This window comes from Carassius auratus, chromosome 43, assembly GCF_003368295.1.
Source record: "Carassius auratus strain Wakin chromosome 43, ASM336829v1, whole genome shotgun sequence".
Lineage (NCBI taxonomy): Eukaryota > Metazoa > Chordata > Actinopteri > Cypriniformes > Cyprinidae > Carassius > Carassius auratus.
Genome location: NC_039285.1, coordinates 14,372,277 through 14,389,721, shown reverse-complemented (window position 1 = coordinate 14,389,721; position 17,445 = coordinate 14,372,277). Strand labels below are relative to the sequence as shown.

Here is a 17,445-nt window from a genome sequence, read left to right as displayed (position 1 = left end):
GCGCGCACACTTCATCTCGTGACAGGCTCTTTATTCAAAAACATGCGCGTTTATTGTGATTATTAAGAGTTTATCAGCGAGTCTTCGGCAAGAACCAGCACTGATTCGATAATGCATGTCATTTTCTTCATCAGATTTTTTTTTTACAAGAATCGCATTTCTTTAGAACTTATTGGAATTTATCTTAGGAAATTTCTTAACTTATTTTTCTTACATATATCTTAAGCTGATTTTCGTGAATCAGACCCCTGATTTTAATATTTTAAACTGGGATCATAATGAATACCAGGAGCCTATCATTCAATGACAAGAGTAAACTATACCTAAAAGACCCAGATTAAACAATTGTTAAACAATTCACAATTTAAGTAGAAAATAAATACATGTTGCCCACCATATGAAACAAAATGTATCTATTAAATGTATTTTATGAATTTAAATATTTAAATTTCATATAAATGCAACTCTTATAATTATCTAGGCCTATCTTTCTAGGTAGATAGAGTAAGGTGACCAGATTTCTGAAATTAAAACCGGGGGCAGTTCCTACTTCAGTGGTCAAAATATCACTGAAATCTGACTTGTCATTATCTACGAATTTACATAGGACAGTATGTTTTTGTGTTTTATATTTGATTGTTGTTGGTTGCATACATTAATATCATAATTGATACAGTGGTGTTTGAGGATCAAACCTACCACAGGGTTTTTTATTTTATTTTATTTTTTATACAATTCACCAAAAATCACACTGAAAAATAATAACCATCGCAAATATCCTGGGGTGTAAAAAGTCCACTCTGATAAGAACATACATCACTAAACATCATTTATAATAAATATAACATACAGGGCTCATTTAAACACTTTTTGGAAATTTGTAACATTTCATTTATAAAAGCTGTCATCTCTATACCAAAACATGAATTGTATTTGAATTTTTGTCACTGATGGTATTTCAGCCAATATGTACAGCTTAAAAATATATCAAAATGAACAATATATATATAGAGAGAGATTTTTTTATTTATTTAATTTATTTATTTATTGAGGGAAAAAACAGCAACTTTGCTACCTCAAAATGCTTCTTCAGATTCGAGATATAATAAAAAAAATAAAAATGAATGAGTACTTCTTAAGTTAATATAAAATTTAATGGAGTAAAAAGTAAAGTATTTTACTTCAGAAAGGTAATCAAGTAAAAGTACAAGTAATCAGTTTACATTTTGCATGAATAAAGTACAAATACCCCCATAATAATCCTCACACTAAAAAATGTTGGGTTAAAAATAACCCAACCTGTAATCCAGCTACGGGTTGATATAGCACATTCCCATCTGTGGGTTATTTCAACCCAATCCATTGGGTTAAAAGTTACCCAACAGTTGAGTTAATTATTTATATTAATTAACATCAGTATTTTTAGAAAAAATTATTTAATACAACCATATTTTGAAACTACTTTGTTGTAACTTACAGATTTTATATTGATATGCAAGCAACACATTTACAAATATATTTTAAAATATTTTATTTAAATGTACAAGAACGTGTACAAATACAACTGACATTTTCAAGATGTACAAATGTGTCGATTCATATTCATATTGTTACATCCTAAGATGTATGTTATTGTTGCTGTTAATACTGTGTGTTAACTATGTAACTGTGCTTCATTGATGCTTGACATCCTGTTGGGAGTTGTAGTTTTTGTTGGTTTTCCTCTGTTCCTCCCTGTCCTCTCACAGAAGACCTAATTGATGTCACCTGTTCCTCGTCAGAGCTGTGGAGAGGAGCTTGTATTTAAACAGAGGGAACGGACACAACACCAGAGAGAGTTTGGATTGTCTGTTTTCCTAGTTGGTGGTTTAAGCAGTGGTGCTGCTTTAAGAAAGCCTGTTGTATTTGATTACTATTGTGTGATCAGGGCCTGTAGTGTATCTTCAAGACAGCCTGTTGTACTGGCTGTAGTGATTAGAAATTGTTTTCTTTTTATTCTTTTGCCTGCAGACGCAGTAAGGAGGTGGGTGCCACTTTTATTTTATCAACTTATGCTTTTCTCCTGGTTTTGTGGAACAGTGAGGAAGTCAGGGAAGAGACATGTTGTTGATTTTGATGTTTTCTTTGCTAGGTAAGTTAGATTACTTTGTTTTCAGTTAGCATCCCCTTTTTGTTTGTTATTTTGGCCTTAACCCCCTCCTGAAGCTACAAGCGTCTTATTCTTTCTTTTTGAATTATCCATATTGTTAAACCTCTAATTTTCCCTTCCCCTTTAATGCTGTACAAAGACTTTACATTGTAAATAAAATCTTGAAGAGTTTCCATGAGTTTGAGTGCTGGGATTACGGATCGTCAACTCTCTCTCACTATTTTTGTTTGCAAGTTCACCGACACAATTGTTCATTTTTCATAAATAGCATATGTTACTCCCCTTGTCACCCCTAGACACAGAGGGGGACGTAACATAATTGGGGGCTCGTCTTAAACTTTTTTTCAAAGAGATTATTTCTTACTCTATTTTGCTTGACTGTTTCCGTTTTTGGGCGCTAGAGAGGAGACCTCTTGGAGCGTGAGTATGGAGTTCAATTTAACAGTGTTTACTTTAGCTCCTACTATTGAAGTTTATAACAAATGCAGAAAGCATGACTTGCTGGTGATCGCAGATTTTTTTTTTAGTATCACTGTTCCAAGGGAAGCTGCTAAACGGGTAATTAAAGATAAGCTTTACATGGAGCTAGTTACTGCTGGTATTCTGCCAAGCGATTCTGAAGACATGGAGGAAAATACTGAGACTGCAGATGTAGGTTCTTTTGCTGGTCTGCCTCCCAGTATTGATCCTACTAGTCCACGCTTTGACCCTGTGCTTGCACTTAAGTTTAAAGAATTAGATCTTGCCTTGAAGAAGCAGGAACAAGAGCTTCAAGTAGTTAATCTCCGTACATTAGAGGTACAGGCTAACAGAGATATTAAATTGCGTTCCCTGGATATAGAGGCAGAGACTTTACGGCAAAAACCTGTCCCGGCACCGCGTGCTAGACTTCCCTCTTCCCCTGCTAGTGTGCGAACCACTTTTTCTTCCAGCCCTCAAGAGTCTCACTCCACTTTTGATGTGACGAAGCACATAAAGCTTGTACCACCATTTAAAGAAACTGAGGTGGATTCTTATTTTATAGCGTTCGAGCGTATAGCTGGTAAGCTGGGGTGGCCAAAAGATATGTGGGGGCTATTGCTCCAGTGTAACTTAGCTGGCAGGGCACATCAAGTGTGCTCTGCTCTGTCAGTTGAGCAGTGTTTGGACTATGAAGTGGTTAAGACGGCCGTTCTCCGAGCTTATGAGCTAGTGCCAGAAGCTTATCGTCAGCGTTATAGAAGATTAACGAAAACAGTCAATCAAACATACACCGAATTTGCTAGAGAAAAGAAAAACCTCTTTGAAAAGTGGTGTGGTGCTGGTAAAATTTCGAGTCTTGAACAGCTTCAAGAACTTATCTTACTAGAAGACTTTAAAAATTGTGTGCCAGAGAGTGTAGTTGTTCATTTGAATGACCAGAAGGTCATGACACTCTCTGAAGCAGCGGTTATCGCTGACGAATTTGTGCTTACCCACAAAAATGTTTTTCCGGTGAACCGTGTTTCATAATCAGCCTCCCGTTACCGAGAGTGGTGTGAGGGACAGATTTTTAGGGAGTAAATTGGAAAGAGGCCTTAAGACCGTCTCGAACCGTGTTGTAGATAAGCGTGTATGCTTTTATTGTCTTGACCCTGGCCATAAAATAGTGGACTGTAAAGCGTGGAAGCAGAAAATGGGAACAAAGACTAAAAGTGTTGCTTTCATTCACTCTGCTGCAGCTGTTGAGAATTCTCTGCCATCACACATCTTTGGTTACGAACCGTTTATGTTAAGAGGAACCGTTTCGCTCTCCCCTGATTCCCCTGCATACCCGGTCTTGATTCTATGTGACACTGGGGCTTGTCAGTCCCTTATACTGGATAGTGTACTGCCTTTTTCATCTGTGTCTTATTCGGGCACAAGCATCCTGGTTAGAGGTGTTGAACTGGGTTGTGTAAAAGTACCGCTACATGGTGTCTGTTTGTCATCTGAGTTGGCTTCAGGACCTGTTAAGATTGGTGTGCGTTCTGAATTGCCAGTGAACGGTGTAGACCTAATTCTAGGGAATGATCTGGCAGGTAGTAAATTGTTTTCATCCCCAATTATGATAGAAAAACCTGACTTGTTTAGTCGCGTGAATTTTATCTACCAGTTTTTCCACTGTATTTCCAGATTGTGCTGTTACTCGTGCACAAGCCAGAAAATTTTCTGACGTCATTGATCTCTCTGATTCCTTTATTGCACCATCGTTTGAACCTCCAGAGTGTAAGCTTGAGATTGAAACTAAGCTAGATGTTCCTAGTGGTGAAGAGACTCCTCTTGCAGAGTTGCCATTCCTGAAGACTGGTAGGGAGCAGCTCATTTCTATGCAACGCTCTGATCCAACCCTTAAACATTGCATAGAAGCTGCTGATGCGAATATTAAATTGCCAGCCGGGGTGGAGTATTATTGGGACAATGAGGTTTTGATGCGGAGATGGAACCCTAGACTAGCTGATGATGCTCTCGCTAGCTGTCAAATAGTGTTGCCCTTTGCTTACCACTCGCAAGTCCTAAAGCTGTCACATGAGCATGTTCTTGCAGGTCATTTAGGGATTGCAAAAACATATTACCGTCTCACGAAGTATTTTTATTGGCCTGGAGTTAAGTCTAGTGTGTCCCGATTTTGTAAAGCGTGTCACATGTCAATTATCTGGTAAACCCAATCAGAAAGTGCCCCCAGCCCCCTTACATCCAATACCAGCAATGGGGGAGCCATTTGAAAGGTTAGTAATTGTGTTGGTCCTTTGCCCAGGTCCAAATCTGGACCCCAGTATATCTTGACTATAATGTGCGCTGCAACTCGTTTTCCTGAAGCTATCCCTCTGCATACTTTAAAAGCTAAAACTGTAGTCAAAGAACTAGTTAAGTTTCTTTCTACTTTTGGGTTACCTAGAGTCATCCAGACGGACCAAGGGACTAACTTCACTTCAAAGTTGTTTGCGCAGGTTGCAAAAGAGTTAGGTGTTAGTCATGTGCTGTCAAGCCCATATCACCCACAGAGTCAAGGTGCTGTGGAACGCTTTCACCAGACTCTTAAGTCAATGTTGCGTGCATATTGTTTAGAGTCTGGGAAAGAATGGGTTGAAGGCTTACCCTTGCTGATGTTTGCCGTCAGAGAAGCAAAACAGGAGTCAACTGGGTTCAGTCCAGCAGAACTGGTGTTCGGCCATAATGTGAGGGGTCCTCTTAAACTACTGCAGGAACAATTACTGTCTGCAAATCAAAGCCCAGTGTCGGTGTTGGATTATGTCAGCCGTTTTCGTGAGAAACTTCAAGCCCGCGATTTTGCTAAAAGTCACTTGTTAACTGCCCAGGCTAAAATGAAGACCCATTTTGACCGCAAAAGTCTAAGCCGCACTTTCCAGCCAGGGGACTCCGTATTAGTGTTGCTCCCTATTCAGAACTCTCCTTTGCAGGCTAGATTTGCTGGTCCATACTCCATTAAAGAGAAACTGAGTGAAACCGACTATGTTGTTAATACGCCTGATCGTAAGAGAAAGACTAGGGTATGTCATATAAACATGCTGAAAGCATATGTTACATTAGCGAAGTCCAATACTTTCCATGATTCCAGTGTTACCCCTGTTATTGCTGCTGCTTGTTCACCTGTATATTCCCCTGCACAGGATGGCTTAGGCATGGGCATTGAGAACGTGTCCTGTGAACACCTAGAGAACTCAACCATTATAAATGGTCTAGAGACTTATCTTGCTCACCTCTCTACATGTCAACGTGAAGATATTGTGTGTCTAATTAGTAGGTTCCCTATGCTGTTCTCAGATGTCCCCAGTCAAACTACGGTCATTTGTCATGACATTGATGTTGGAAACTCCCCTCCTGTCAAACAGCACCCTTATCGGGTTAACCACCGAAAACGTGAGATAATGAGAGGGGAAGTGCATTACTTGTTGCAGCATGGTTTCGTTAAACCTAGTCAAAGCCCCTGGAGCTCACCCTGTTTGCTGGTACCGAAGTCTGACACTGCGTATAGATTCTGTACAGACTATCGCAAAGTTAATAGTCTTACTAAACCAGACTCTTTCCCTTTACCTCGGATGGAGGATTGTGTGGACCGAATTGGTGCAGCCCGCTACATCACTAAACTTGACTTACTAAAGGGCTATTGGCAAGTGCCACTAACAGAACGGGCCTCTGAAATATCTGCTTTCGTGACTCCAGATAACTTCCTGCAATATTCTGTAATGGCCTTCGGGATGCGAAATGCACCAGCCACCTTCCAGCGTCTTATGCACAGAGTGTTATATGGAGTAGCCAACTGTGAAGCTTATCTGGATGATGTCGTGATCTTTTCAGATACATGGGAAAACCATCTAGAGACACTTACTGAGGTTTTTAGTCGTTTGGCTGAAGCTTCGTTGACGTTGAATCTGGCAAAATGTGACTTTGCAAAAGCCATCGTTACATACTTGGGCAAGTTTGCCCGGTGGAGGCTAAAGTGTTAGCCATCCTGGACTTTCCAGTTCCCATAAATAAACGTGAGTTGCGTAGATTTTTGGGTATGGTAGGGTACTACAGAGGATTTTGTGAGAATTTTGCCACCGTAGTCTCTCCATTAACTAACCTTCTGAGTCCCTTTAAGAAATTCCTATGGAGTGCAGAGTGTGCCAACGCTTTTGCTGCTGCAAAGGACATTATGTGTAATGCCCCTGTGCTTGCTGCCCCAAAATTCACCCTGCCTTTCCAGTTGCAAATAGATGCCAGTGCAACTGGAGTAGGAGCAGTTCTCCTGCAAGAAGATCCTTTTGGAGTGGACCACCCAGTATGTAATTTTTCTAGAAAACTTTCCAAATGTCAGCAGAATTACAGCACCATAGAGAAAGAGACTTTAGCTCTCCTCGTGGCTTTGCAACATTTTGAAGTTTATGTTGGAGGTAGTTGTACCCCAGTGTTAGTTTATACTGACCACAATCCCCTGACCTCATCTCGAATGTGTAATTCTGGTCAATGCCTGATGCGCTGGTCCCTCATTGTACAAGAGTACAATTTGGATATTCGTCATAAAAAGGGTTCCGAAAATGTCATTGCAGATGCACTGTCCAGAACCAATAGTGCAGACAGTTGACCTGTGGATACTTTGCCCTTTGTACGTGAGTACATGTTTTGATGAATCGTTACAAATTACGGTGGTAATCTGTAAATTTATGGGTGGGGGTGTTACATCCTAAGATGTATGTTATTGTTGCTGTTAATACTGTGTGTTAACTATGTAACTGTGCTTCATTGATGCTTGACATCCTGTTGGGAGTTGTAGTTTTTGTTGGTTTTCCTCTGTTCCTCCCTGTCCTCTCACAGAAGACCTAATTGATGTCACCTGTTCCTCGTCAGAGCTGTGGAGAGGAGCTTGTATTTAAACAGAGGGAACGGACACAACACCAGAGAGAGTTTGGCTTGTCTGTTTTCCCAGTTGGTGGTTTAAGTAGTGGTGCTGCTTTAAGAAAGCCTGTTGTATTTGATTACTATTGTGTGATCAGGGCCTGTAGTGTATCTTCAAGACAGCCTGTTGTACTGGCTGTAGTGATTAGAAATTGTTTTCTTTTTATTCTTTTGCCTGCAGACGCAGTAAGGAGGTGGGTGCCACTTTTATTTTATCAACTTATGCTTTTCTCCTGGTTTTGTGGAACAGTGAGGAAGTCAGGGAAGGGACATGTTGTTGATTTTGATGTTTTGTTTGCTAGGTAAATTAGATTACTTTGTGTTCAGTTAGCATCCCCTTTTTGTTTGTTATTTTGGCCTTAACCCCCTCCTGAAGCTACAAGCGTCTTTCTTTCTTTCTTTTTGAATTCTCCATATTGTTAAACCTCTAATTTTCCCTTCCCCTTTAATGCTGTACAAAGACTTTACATTGTAAATAAAATCTTGAAGAGTTTCCATGAGTTTGAGTGCTGGGATTACGGATAGTCAACTCTCTCTCACTATTTTTGTTTGCAAGTTCACCGACACAATTGTTCATTTTTCATAAATAGCATATGTTACTCCCCTTGTCACCCCTAGACAGCGAGGGGGACGTAACAATATCAAAACACAGAAATGTGCTAATACAGTTCACAGCTGTGGCCTAATGGTTAGAGTTGGACCTGTAACCCAAAAGTCGCAGGTTTGAGTCTCGGTGCTGGCAGGAGTTGTAGGTGGAGGGAGTGAATGAACAGTGCTCTCTCCCACCCTCAATACTCATGACTGAAGTGCCCTTGAGCAAGGCACTGAACCCCCAGTTGCTCTCCGGACGCTCGTGATTCAAGTACAGCACTAATTAGTGCCAGCCTTAAAAGAATAAAAAAAAAAAGTTAAGTTAACATGCATTGTGATATTTCATTGATACTCACTTTACAAATGAGTGAATTTAAATGAGTTAAAAGCTATAGCGAATTTAAATTGGTTAAAGTGATAATTCACCCATACATTAAAATTCTGTCTTTTTTTTTTATTAATATCTTCTTGGAACTATTTGTATTCTACAACGTGTGTCTTATACAATATAAAAAAAGGTGACTTGACTAAACAGGGCACTGTAATTTTAAGTGTTGCTTTTACTTACAGGTTGAATGTCAATGAAGGACCGCTTCATTTCCCTGTATGATGTGCACACCATTTTTCCATTTGTGTGGTATGGTGCAGATGGCAGGAAGGGTTTTAAAGACAATTTCTGCATGGAGGCCTTTAAATGACAAAAGTATAAAGATTTTACAGACAAGTAAAAAAAAAAATCTATGCTTACACTTTTACATTTTTGCAGTCTTTGTGGGGATCCACTATCATTTGCATTAAGAGACAGACTAAACCAGTTTTCACTCCCTCCAGAAAATTTGTGGCAATATTTGCGGCTAATGTGAGTACATTTTCCCACCCTTTACCCTTTGACTGATTTGGACTTGTAGGGAGGAACAAAAGTACACTGTAAATTAAAGGAAGCTTTGTTGGACGGAATGCAATAATACACTTATTTCACCTCATTTGTCCTTTTTTCATAATTTTTGGAAGTCATAGGTCTAAGTAAAATTGAAAACTTATGTATCATTAATTTTAATAGGTTACTTACCTTAAAATGCTTCAGTTAACAGGCAGAAATTCTATTGCTGCATTTTTTCCTCCACAAAAAAGTCCATTGTCTCAAACACAAGTATAAACACATTTAGTACAACACATTTAAAAAACCTGTCAATCAATCTAGCTTCATAAGAGAAACTGCTGTAATTATAGGGTATTCCAATAGATGCGTAACAATATTCAATAATAAATCATAAAAAAACTTTTACAGTACAATTAACTAGTGCTGGTGCGCTAAGAAGAATGGCTTCTGTTTTACGCTCCCCTCTTAAAGGTTTGTTGTAGGAGTAACGTTATGTAAATTTGGGGCACTGGTATAAACTTTCGCTGAAAGAGCAGATTACCTCACGACTGCGCGCTTTTCTTTCGCCTGGGTTTTTACCTTTTATAACAGAAAATTGCAGGTTCATTCAAACGATTCTCGCGGAGTCTGTCTGTCGCATGACTGATGTGTGCTCAGCTCGAGCAGCTTTCACAGGTCCGATCCGATAAATGGTCTGTGCGGCTTTTCTAACATTTTTATTAACTTAAGTAATATTTGTCTAAACATTTTTTGCAGCTTATCTTTTAGTGTATTAATACTGGCGAACAAACATGAATAGCATTCATTTACAATCGATCTGATTATCTGGGGGAAACAAACGGACTAAAGGGAATTAAAACTTTTTAACGTATAAAGAAATTAACGTATCAGACACATTACTTAATGTTATGAAAGTTATATACATCACACGATTATATTAACAAGTTACTTACCCTTCATAATCAGGCAGGCTGCCACACTGATGTCCGAGCTGAGTCTCTGACTGGACCGTTAAAATTTGAACAGGAGTGAAGCGGGAAACATATTTAACCCAACAGTTGGGTTATAACTAAAAATAACCCAACGACGAAAAAAAAATTACCCAACAAATTTTAAGATAACCCAACACATTGACCCAATATGTGAAACCCAAATGTTGGGTTAAAAAAAACAACCCAACGTTTTTTGCTGTGCTTAAGTACAATAATCAAGTAAAATTACTCAAGTACCATATTTTACACCTCTGCAAACAGGAAACATCTAAAAACAGGCTGGTATTATAACAAAATTATGGCTTTACAAAAACACATTAAAATAAAACCGTTAATATGATAACATATGATAAATAAAACAACAAATATATTATTTTCTAACTGTATTTAACATTTTCACAACTGTTGAAAACCTTTAGAAGTTTGTTTATAAAAACATGCTTCTGGAAATGGATCTTTTCTATCCCTAATCAGGGTTGATATTTAGCATTTCAGGCTCATATTGACTACAAAGTATGTGCTTTCTGCAAATGTAATTGTGCAAGTGTAACTGATTAGTTTATTATTTTTTATATCATTCATATCAGAGACTTCAGAGTTGTGTCGCAGAGTTTCAGGAATGTTTAATAGGCCTATTGTGCAAAACAATCCCGCAACCTACATGTCTTGTGCAATACACTGCACAACGGTATTACTTTGTTTTAATATGTATATAATGCAGTCTCTTTTGATAACTGATGATAATAGCGCTATGCTCTTGTCCAAGCTTTTCATGGCTACAATAACGGCTTGCGAGATGTGACCAAGTAATCGCAATAGTTGCAATCATATGATATCCAGAAGGCTAAATTGGTCTAGCATTTCCAGTGTGTTCGCTGGTTATATTGAACGGGGACATCTGGTCACCCTAATATAGAATGCAGATATAAACACTTTGTCTCAGTGTTTTTATATAAAAAAATGTATTGCACAACAAATCCAATGCATAACTTTCACTGGAATATGTATGTATTGTCCAGTTTAATGACAATTCAATGAATATATTTTATATAAAATACTAATAAAGGCATGACTTTTGCTTTAATAACTTGTGGCTAGTTTACATTTTCATTTGTCTGCAGGCTTCTTCCAAATCATACCTGTCAAATTTTGGTTTTGAAAATAAGGGAAATTTTCAAATCAACCCAACAAAGCTCCAGTATCCCTTACATTTTAAGACAGGTGTTATAGCCCAAATGAAAACACAAAAGGGTATATATGAAGAGCATTTATTTAAAGGCTTATTTGCATATTTTCTGTTAATTTAACATTGCTTGTCTTTACATTTACATTTTATTTTCATTCCACACATTCTTTTCATTTCATATTGCTTTTCTTTTACAGTTTTTCTTTTTATTTCACATAACTTTTCTTTTACTCTTTTAGTGAGTTGTTGTACAAATTTGTTGCAGACTTTGCATTCTTTAAAAAAGTAAATTCGCTGTCCCATTTATCCTGGTATTTACAAATGGGGTTTGGTTCTTTGGCAGGTGTGCCTTCACTCTCTATCGTAGCATCCATCATCCGTCTCGGTTTTTCTTTTGTCGTTGTTGTTTTTCCCGCGTTATAACTCATGTCATCTGACCTCACACACTCCTCGCGACAGGCTACTACAGGTGGCAGTTATCGCTAGACTAGTAACAGAGCTCAGATTGGGAATGTTTTTTTTATTAATATTTTATTAATAACGCAGGTTAAAATAAAAAAATTAAAAATTAAAATACAGGAGATTTACGGGAAAATACTAATACGGGAGGACGACGGGAAAGAAGGGTAAAATATGTGACTTTCCTGGCCAAAACGGGATACTTGACAGGTATGTAAATCAAGATTTATTTTTCTCTCTCTGTGTGTGTGCTGTCTTTATGTATCTGCTATAGCCTATAGTGTATTATATCAATCAAGTTATTAATTTCTCCTGATGTCTATAGCTTTTAACATATTCAGATGGTACTTTACAGTGTTGCAGTCTGTGGTTTTACTTTATTGTTTTTTTTTTACTTTATTTAAAAATATTTTATAGTTTGTTATAGAAAATAAAGTTATGCTCAGAGTTCAGAGCTCATACGATTATAACAGACGCCTTCCGAGTGGAGACCTGCACTATCAAGTGCGGTGTGGGACACTTGATGGGCGAGTAGAGACTCGTGTGTGCGAGATGCAGGAGAATAAGGGTGTATCTAGTGTGATCACTCCGTGCCGCGGTTCGTTTAGCTGGCCCCGGCTCGGTTGGAAGAGGTGGGCCAGAGCACGGTTCAGTTCGGTTCGGGTGTGGTGCACATGTAGTGTGAGCGGACCGCAGAATTTCTAACACATGCAGCGTGATTGTGTGAACATTTCTGAGCAACAAATGTGATAGATCTGTAAAACAGTATATTCAAGATTCAAGATTTTATTTTTCACATAAAAGTTATATAACATACAAAAAGCAGTGAATTGTAGGTCTGGCATACTCTTTATAGACTGTGCTAAAAATAAGAAAATTAAATATACACAATATATTAAACTACTACACAGATGATATGCAGAGATGCTACACAGAAAACTGCTTCACGGATGATTTCAGCAGATTTCTGTGTATTGTGAGAGGGCCGTGTTTTACCGCTTCCCAAAAGACTCAAAACAAATCGATGCACTCCACTGTGCTGAGCGAGAGCGCTTCTCTGCTCCCTTTACGTGTTAACAGAAACTTTGGGTTTCCCACTTATGAAGTCCTGAGTGCTTCATGTGAGCTGCTGCAGTCTTAGGCCCACCACAAATGCTCTCATTGGTTGAGACACGTGATGACACCCATCCCAAGCCAGTACTGATCAACATCCCACTACTCCTAAAGCGTTAACGCGACAATAACACTTTAAGTTAATATATATTCTAGTTTAAAACAGCTTTTCTGGGATGTTTTGGACTGCAGGGGGCAGACGTGGTAGACTGGGCCTCTGATACTGCTGCAACTATTGCAGGAACCATTGGAGAGCTGAAGATACAACAACTTCTGAGGTGGTCTTATGTGGTGGCCTGAAACAAAACAGAAACAAATACAGTATTATTACATGTGTAAATACACTACGAATGACATTTTATAAGGTAAAACATACAACTTCTTAAATCTAACAATAAAAGCAAAGCGAGAAAACTTGATTTGAAAATTGAAAAGAAAAATGTTAAACACGTCAAATTATTTTAAGGTGATCTTAGGTTTAGTACCGTAAACCACTTTTGGGAAAGGATTTCCTCCAGCTGAATTCGGTTCTTTGGCTTTATTTGCAGGAGAGCGCGGAGCAATCTGCAGCATTCTGTGCAGAAAGATGAGAGGGACATCTGAATATTACTTTAAACTTAACACCTGCTTTAATTTAATGATCATATTAGCTGTACGATCTGAGTTCAGGCATCAGAAATCAAGAAAACTTCATGCATTTTCTAACGCCATCTTTCAGAAAGCCACTTGTCCCTGTTTTGTATGTTTAAAATGATAACTGAACTCTTACCGTTTGACAGACCAGTTTTGGACCAGAGATGCAGTTTGAGCATGTGCAGATCTAAGTAACCTGGATAATATCCGGCCACTATTTTAAATAACAGGACCCCCAGTGACCAAACCGTCGCAGGCTTGCCGTGGTACTTTCCCTTTATGTGAAACTCAGGAGGGACGTATGTTGCTGTGCCTGGAAGAAAAAGATTTTGTTGATGCGCAAGTTCGGTTCACAACAGTGACGAGATCCATGACTGTAACAGTGTCGTAATTCTACTGTATATATATCGGGTGCTTCTTGTTGTTTTGGTGACCCACGCCTGGTCAACTCATAATATAATCGTCACTAGAGTTGTAGCTTTTAGATACAGTACATACCAGAGTATGACATGTAGACAGTTGTCCTCAGAATGTCCCCACACCCAAAGTCAATTAGTTTGACTTCAAGTGTCTGGTTGTTGATGAGAAGGTTGCTCGGTTTGATGTCACGGTGGAACACTTGGCGCTGGCAGCACACGTTCGCAGCTTTAGTCACCTGCATCATGACTCGCCGTGCTAAGCTCTCGTTGAGACGTCCACCCTGACGCCCCACAAAGTCTTCCAAAGTCTCGCAAGGAGAGGGACATTCAAGGATCATGACGAAATGGTCATTGTAGTCCTTCCAGTCCAGCAGCTGGATGATCTCTGGCACTCTGGGGCCTTTATTAGCCAGGATTGTGAGAGCGATCTCCAGTGGAACGAGTTGCTGATATCCAGGCTAAAAGAAAGACGTTGGTAAGATAGAAGTTGTTTTCCAAATAAGCACTTAGTCCAGTTTTCCTACTAGTTAGTGAGAGGAGAACAGAGAGAGTGCATCTTACTTACAATGTATAAACTTGGCCTGTAGGTTTCGGTCTTATTAACATATTTGACCGCCACCTGATCAAGAAAACAAACAACAATTAACTTGTGAAGAGGCCACCATTAAATATATACAGACAAGGTTTGTAAAGTTGAATTGAATTTAAGTTCAACCAGGACAAAAAGATACACTGAGAGGCCTTGCAAACAATAGCATGACATCACAGGAGTATAAAGATGAGACGGGGCAAAATCACTTCGCTAGATGCATTTTCATCAAGTTTTCACTTACTTTAAGGTCATCCTCCAAACGTCTCGCCTCATACACAGAACCAAATCCACCTTCACCCAGCAGATCACCCAGCTGGTAGTGGCTGGAAATGAAGTCTGTTACAAGATAAAACAACTGCAGTTTTACACATTTGTTATAGTTATTATTCCATTTGATTTTATATAAAAATCTTAACAGATTTAGTGATATTTTTTCATCAGTAGACACTACAATGAATGTGTTCATGTTATTATTTGTCACCCCTAAACTATGTGCATATAAAATTACAAAAACTATTTTTTTTTTCATTTCCTGGATGAAAGATCTGATCATGGCCTTAATCCATTTTCAAGTTGATTTTATATGTGTTGATGTGGATTTTATTTATTTAAAATTTGAGATTTATCACATTTTATAAATTCTTCATTGAAGAAACCTTAAAAATTTGACCAATCAGAGACCAAACAAGATGCTTAAAAGCTATTATAATCTATAATTTAAAACTAGAATGATCCAATTGATTAATTAATGAATGTCCCAGTAATGGATGTGTAGGTGTGAATGATGACTGGTCATGCTCATGTCATTTACCATCACTGCATCTGGCTTTCTGTTCTTTCTGGTTCTTCACTTTCTCTCTCTGCTGCTCTTGGTCTTGCTTCAGCTCTTCTTCACCCTGAACTGGGTTCGAGCTGCGCTTCAGATGTTTCTTCACAGCTCCGTAGAAAGAGGCCACCCTCCACCACTTCTTTTTCTTCTTCTCTTTCTCCATCACCTTCCTCTCCTGGTCGTTTCCCTCAGCAGCATCAGCAGTGCTCTCATGAGGATGTTGTTCCTCTGTGCTGCTGCTGGGGTTTGGGGGGGTGCTGAGATCACATCCGTGGCTGTCTGGGCCTCTATTTGCCAGGATGTTGAGATCCTTCTCCTCTGGAAGACGGTGTGGAGATCCAAGCTAAAAGAGAGACAGTTTTTACAATGGTAAGGTGAAAGTTATTTTCCAAATGTAGTTTGTAGTTTGACTTAATTTAAATCCAACCAGGACAAAAAGATACACTGAGAGGCCTTGCTAACAATATAATTATATAACCAAATGATGAAGATAAGACAGGACTAAATGTATTTTCTAGCTAGGCAAGTTTTCATTCATCTTTTACTTACTTCAGGGTCATCCTTCAAACGTGTCGCCTCAGCGTCAAATCCACCTTCACACAGCTGATCACTCACGAGGTTGTGTCTGACAGTGTAGTCTGTTAAAAGATGAAACAACTGCAGTTAACCTAAAAGTTCATATATTTGTATTATTCAATTTTAATTCATATATAATCTCATATAATTATTTTTAAACATATCCTGGATCTTGCCATTGATCAGTCTTCAAATTTCTTTATTTATTATTGTGCTTATGTGATTTTTTTTAATTTAAGATTCCCCTGATTTGACTTATCTATATTGAGGAAACATTAAAAAGATAGGAAAAGGGTATTGAAGACTAAATAAGACAACCATTATAATCTATCCTCTAGATTAATTTACTACAAATGGATATCCAGGGATAAATGATGGTTTCTGATGTAAAGTACAGAGCTTCAGTAAACTGTGCAACATATTCTTATGAGTTGATCATTGATTTACCATCACTGCATCTGTCTTTACACTGGTTCTGGTTCTTCACTCCCTCACTCTGCTCTTGCTCTTGCTGCAGCTCTACTTCACCCTGAACTGGGTTCGAGCTGCGCTTCAGATGTTTCTTCACAGCTCCAAACAAAGAAGACAACCTCCACCACTTCTTTTTCTTCTTCCCTTTCTCCATCACCTTCCTCTCCCGGTCGTTTCCCTCAGCAGCATCAGCAGTGCTCTCATGAGGATGTTGTTCCTCTGTGCTGCTGCTGGGGTTTGGGGGGGTGCTGAGATCACACACCTGACTCTCCGTCAACGGATGAACTCGACAAGGTCGCTGAAACATTGTTGTCAAAATCGATAACAATCGCTGTAAATAACTGCTCAGTTTCACTCACCACTGCTACTAAACCCACAAAAAGATTTCTTGGACTTATAAGTTCTACGAAATCGAATTCTTTCTGTGACGTCACGATAACCTGCGCGCCCTTTTTTTTTTCTTTTTTTTTTTCACGCCGCTCGCGCCGGATTCACGAAGCATTCTTAAGAAAAAAATATTCTTAACTGCCATGTTCTCCTTCTAACCTAAGGGGGAAAAAAAGTATGCAATTTCTTGCATTTCCGAGAATTTTAATTTTTTTTACAGAACAAGTCAGAAAGGGAGTTCATTTTTAATTTAAGCCAACAAATAAATGAACAATCTTTGGCGGTATTAAGCACACGTGCAGCGCGCGCACACTTCATCTCGTGACAGGCTCTTTATTCAAAAACATGCGCGTTTATTGTGATTACGAAGTGTTTTTCATTGAGTTTATCAGCGAGTCTTCAGCAAGAACCAGCACTGATTCAATAATGCATGTCATTTTCTTCTTCGGAATTTTTTTTTACAAGAATCGCATTTTTTAAGAACTTTTTGGAATTTTTCTTAGGACATTTCTTAACTTATTTTTCTTACAGATTTCTTAAGATGATTTTCGTGAATCAGACGCCTGATTTTAATATTTTAAACTGGGATCATAATGAATCCCAGGAGTCTATCATTCAATGACAAGAGTAAACTATACCTAAAAGACCGATTAAACAATTGTTAAACAATTCACAATTAAACTAGTAAAGAAAAACATGTTGCCCACCATATGAAACTAAATATATGTATTAAATGTATTTTATGAATTTAAATATTTAAATTTCATATAA

General features: G+C 38.4%; 1 protein-coding gene across 1 annotated transcript; it reads right to left on the bottom strand.

Annotated features, from left to right (window-relative positions):
• Positions 1-13,278: 13,278 nt before the first annotated feature.
• On the bottom strand, positions 13,279-16,604 carry LOC113061770 (aurora kinase B-like). The gene is made up of 7 exons (XM_026231201.1): positions 16,264-16,604; positions 15,790-15,878; positions 15,223-15,583; positions 14,653-14,747; positions 14,385-14,438; positions 13,899-14,277; positions 13,279-13,713 (listed from the first exon to the last, which is right to left on the bottom strand). The coding sequence occupies exons 1-7, from the start codon at positions 16,592-16,594 to the stop codon at positions 13,469-13,471; spliced, it is 1,554 nt and encodes a 517-aa protein (XP_026086986.1). The 5' UTR covers positions 16,595-16,604; the 3' UTR covers positions 13,279-13,468.
• Between the last annotated feature and the right edge of the window lie 841 nt (positions 16,605-17,445).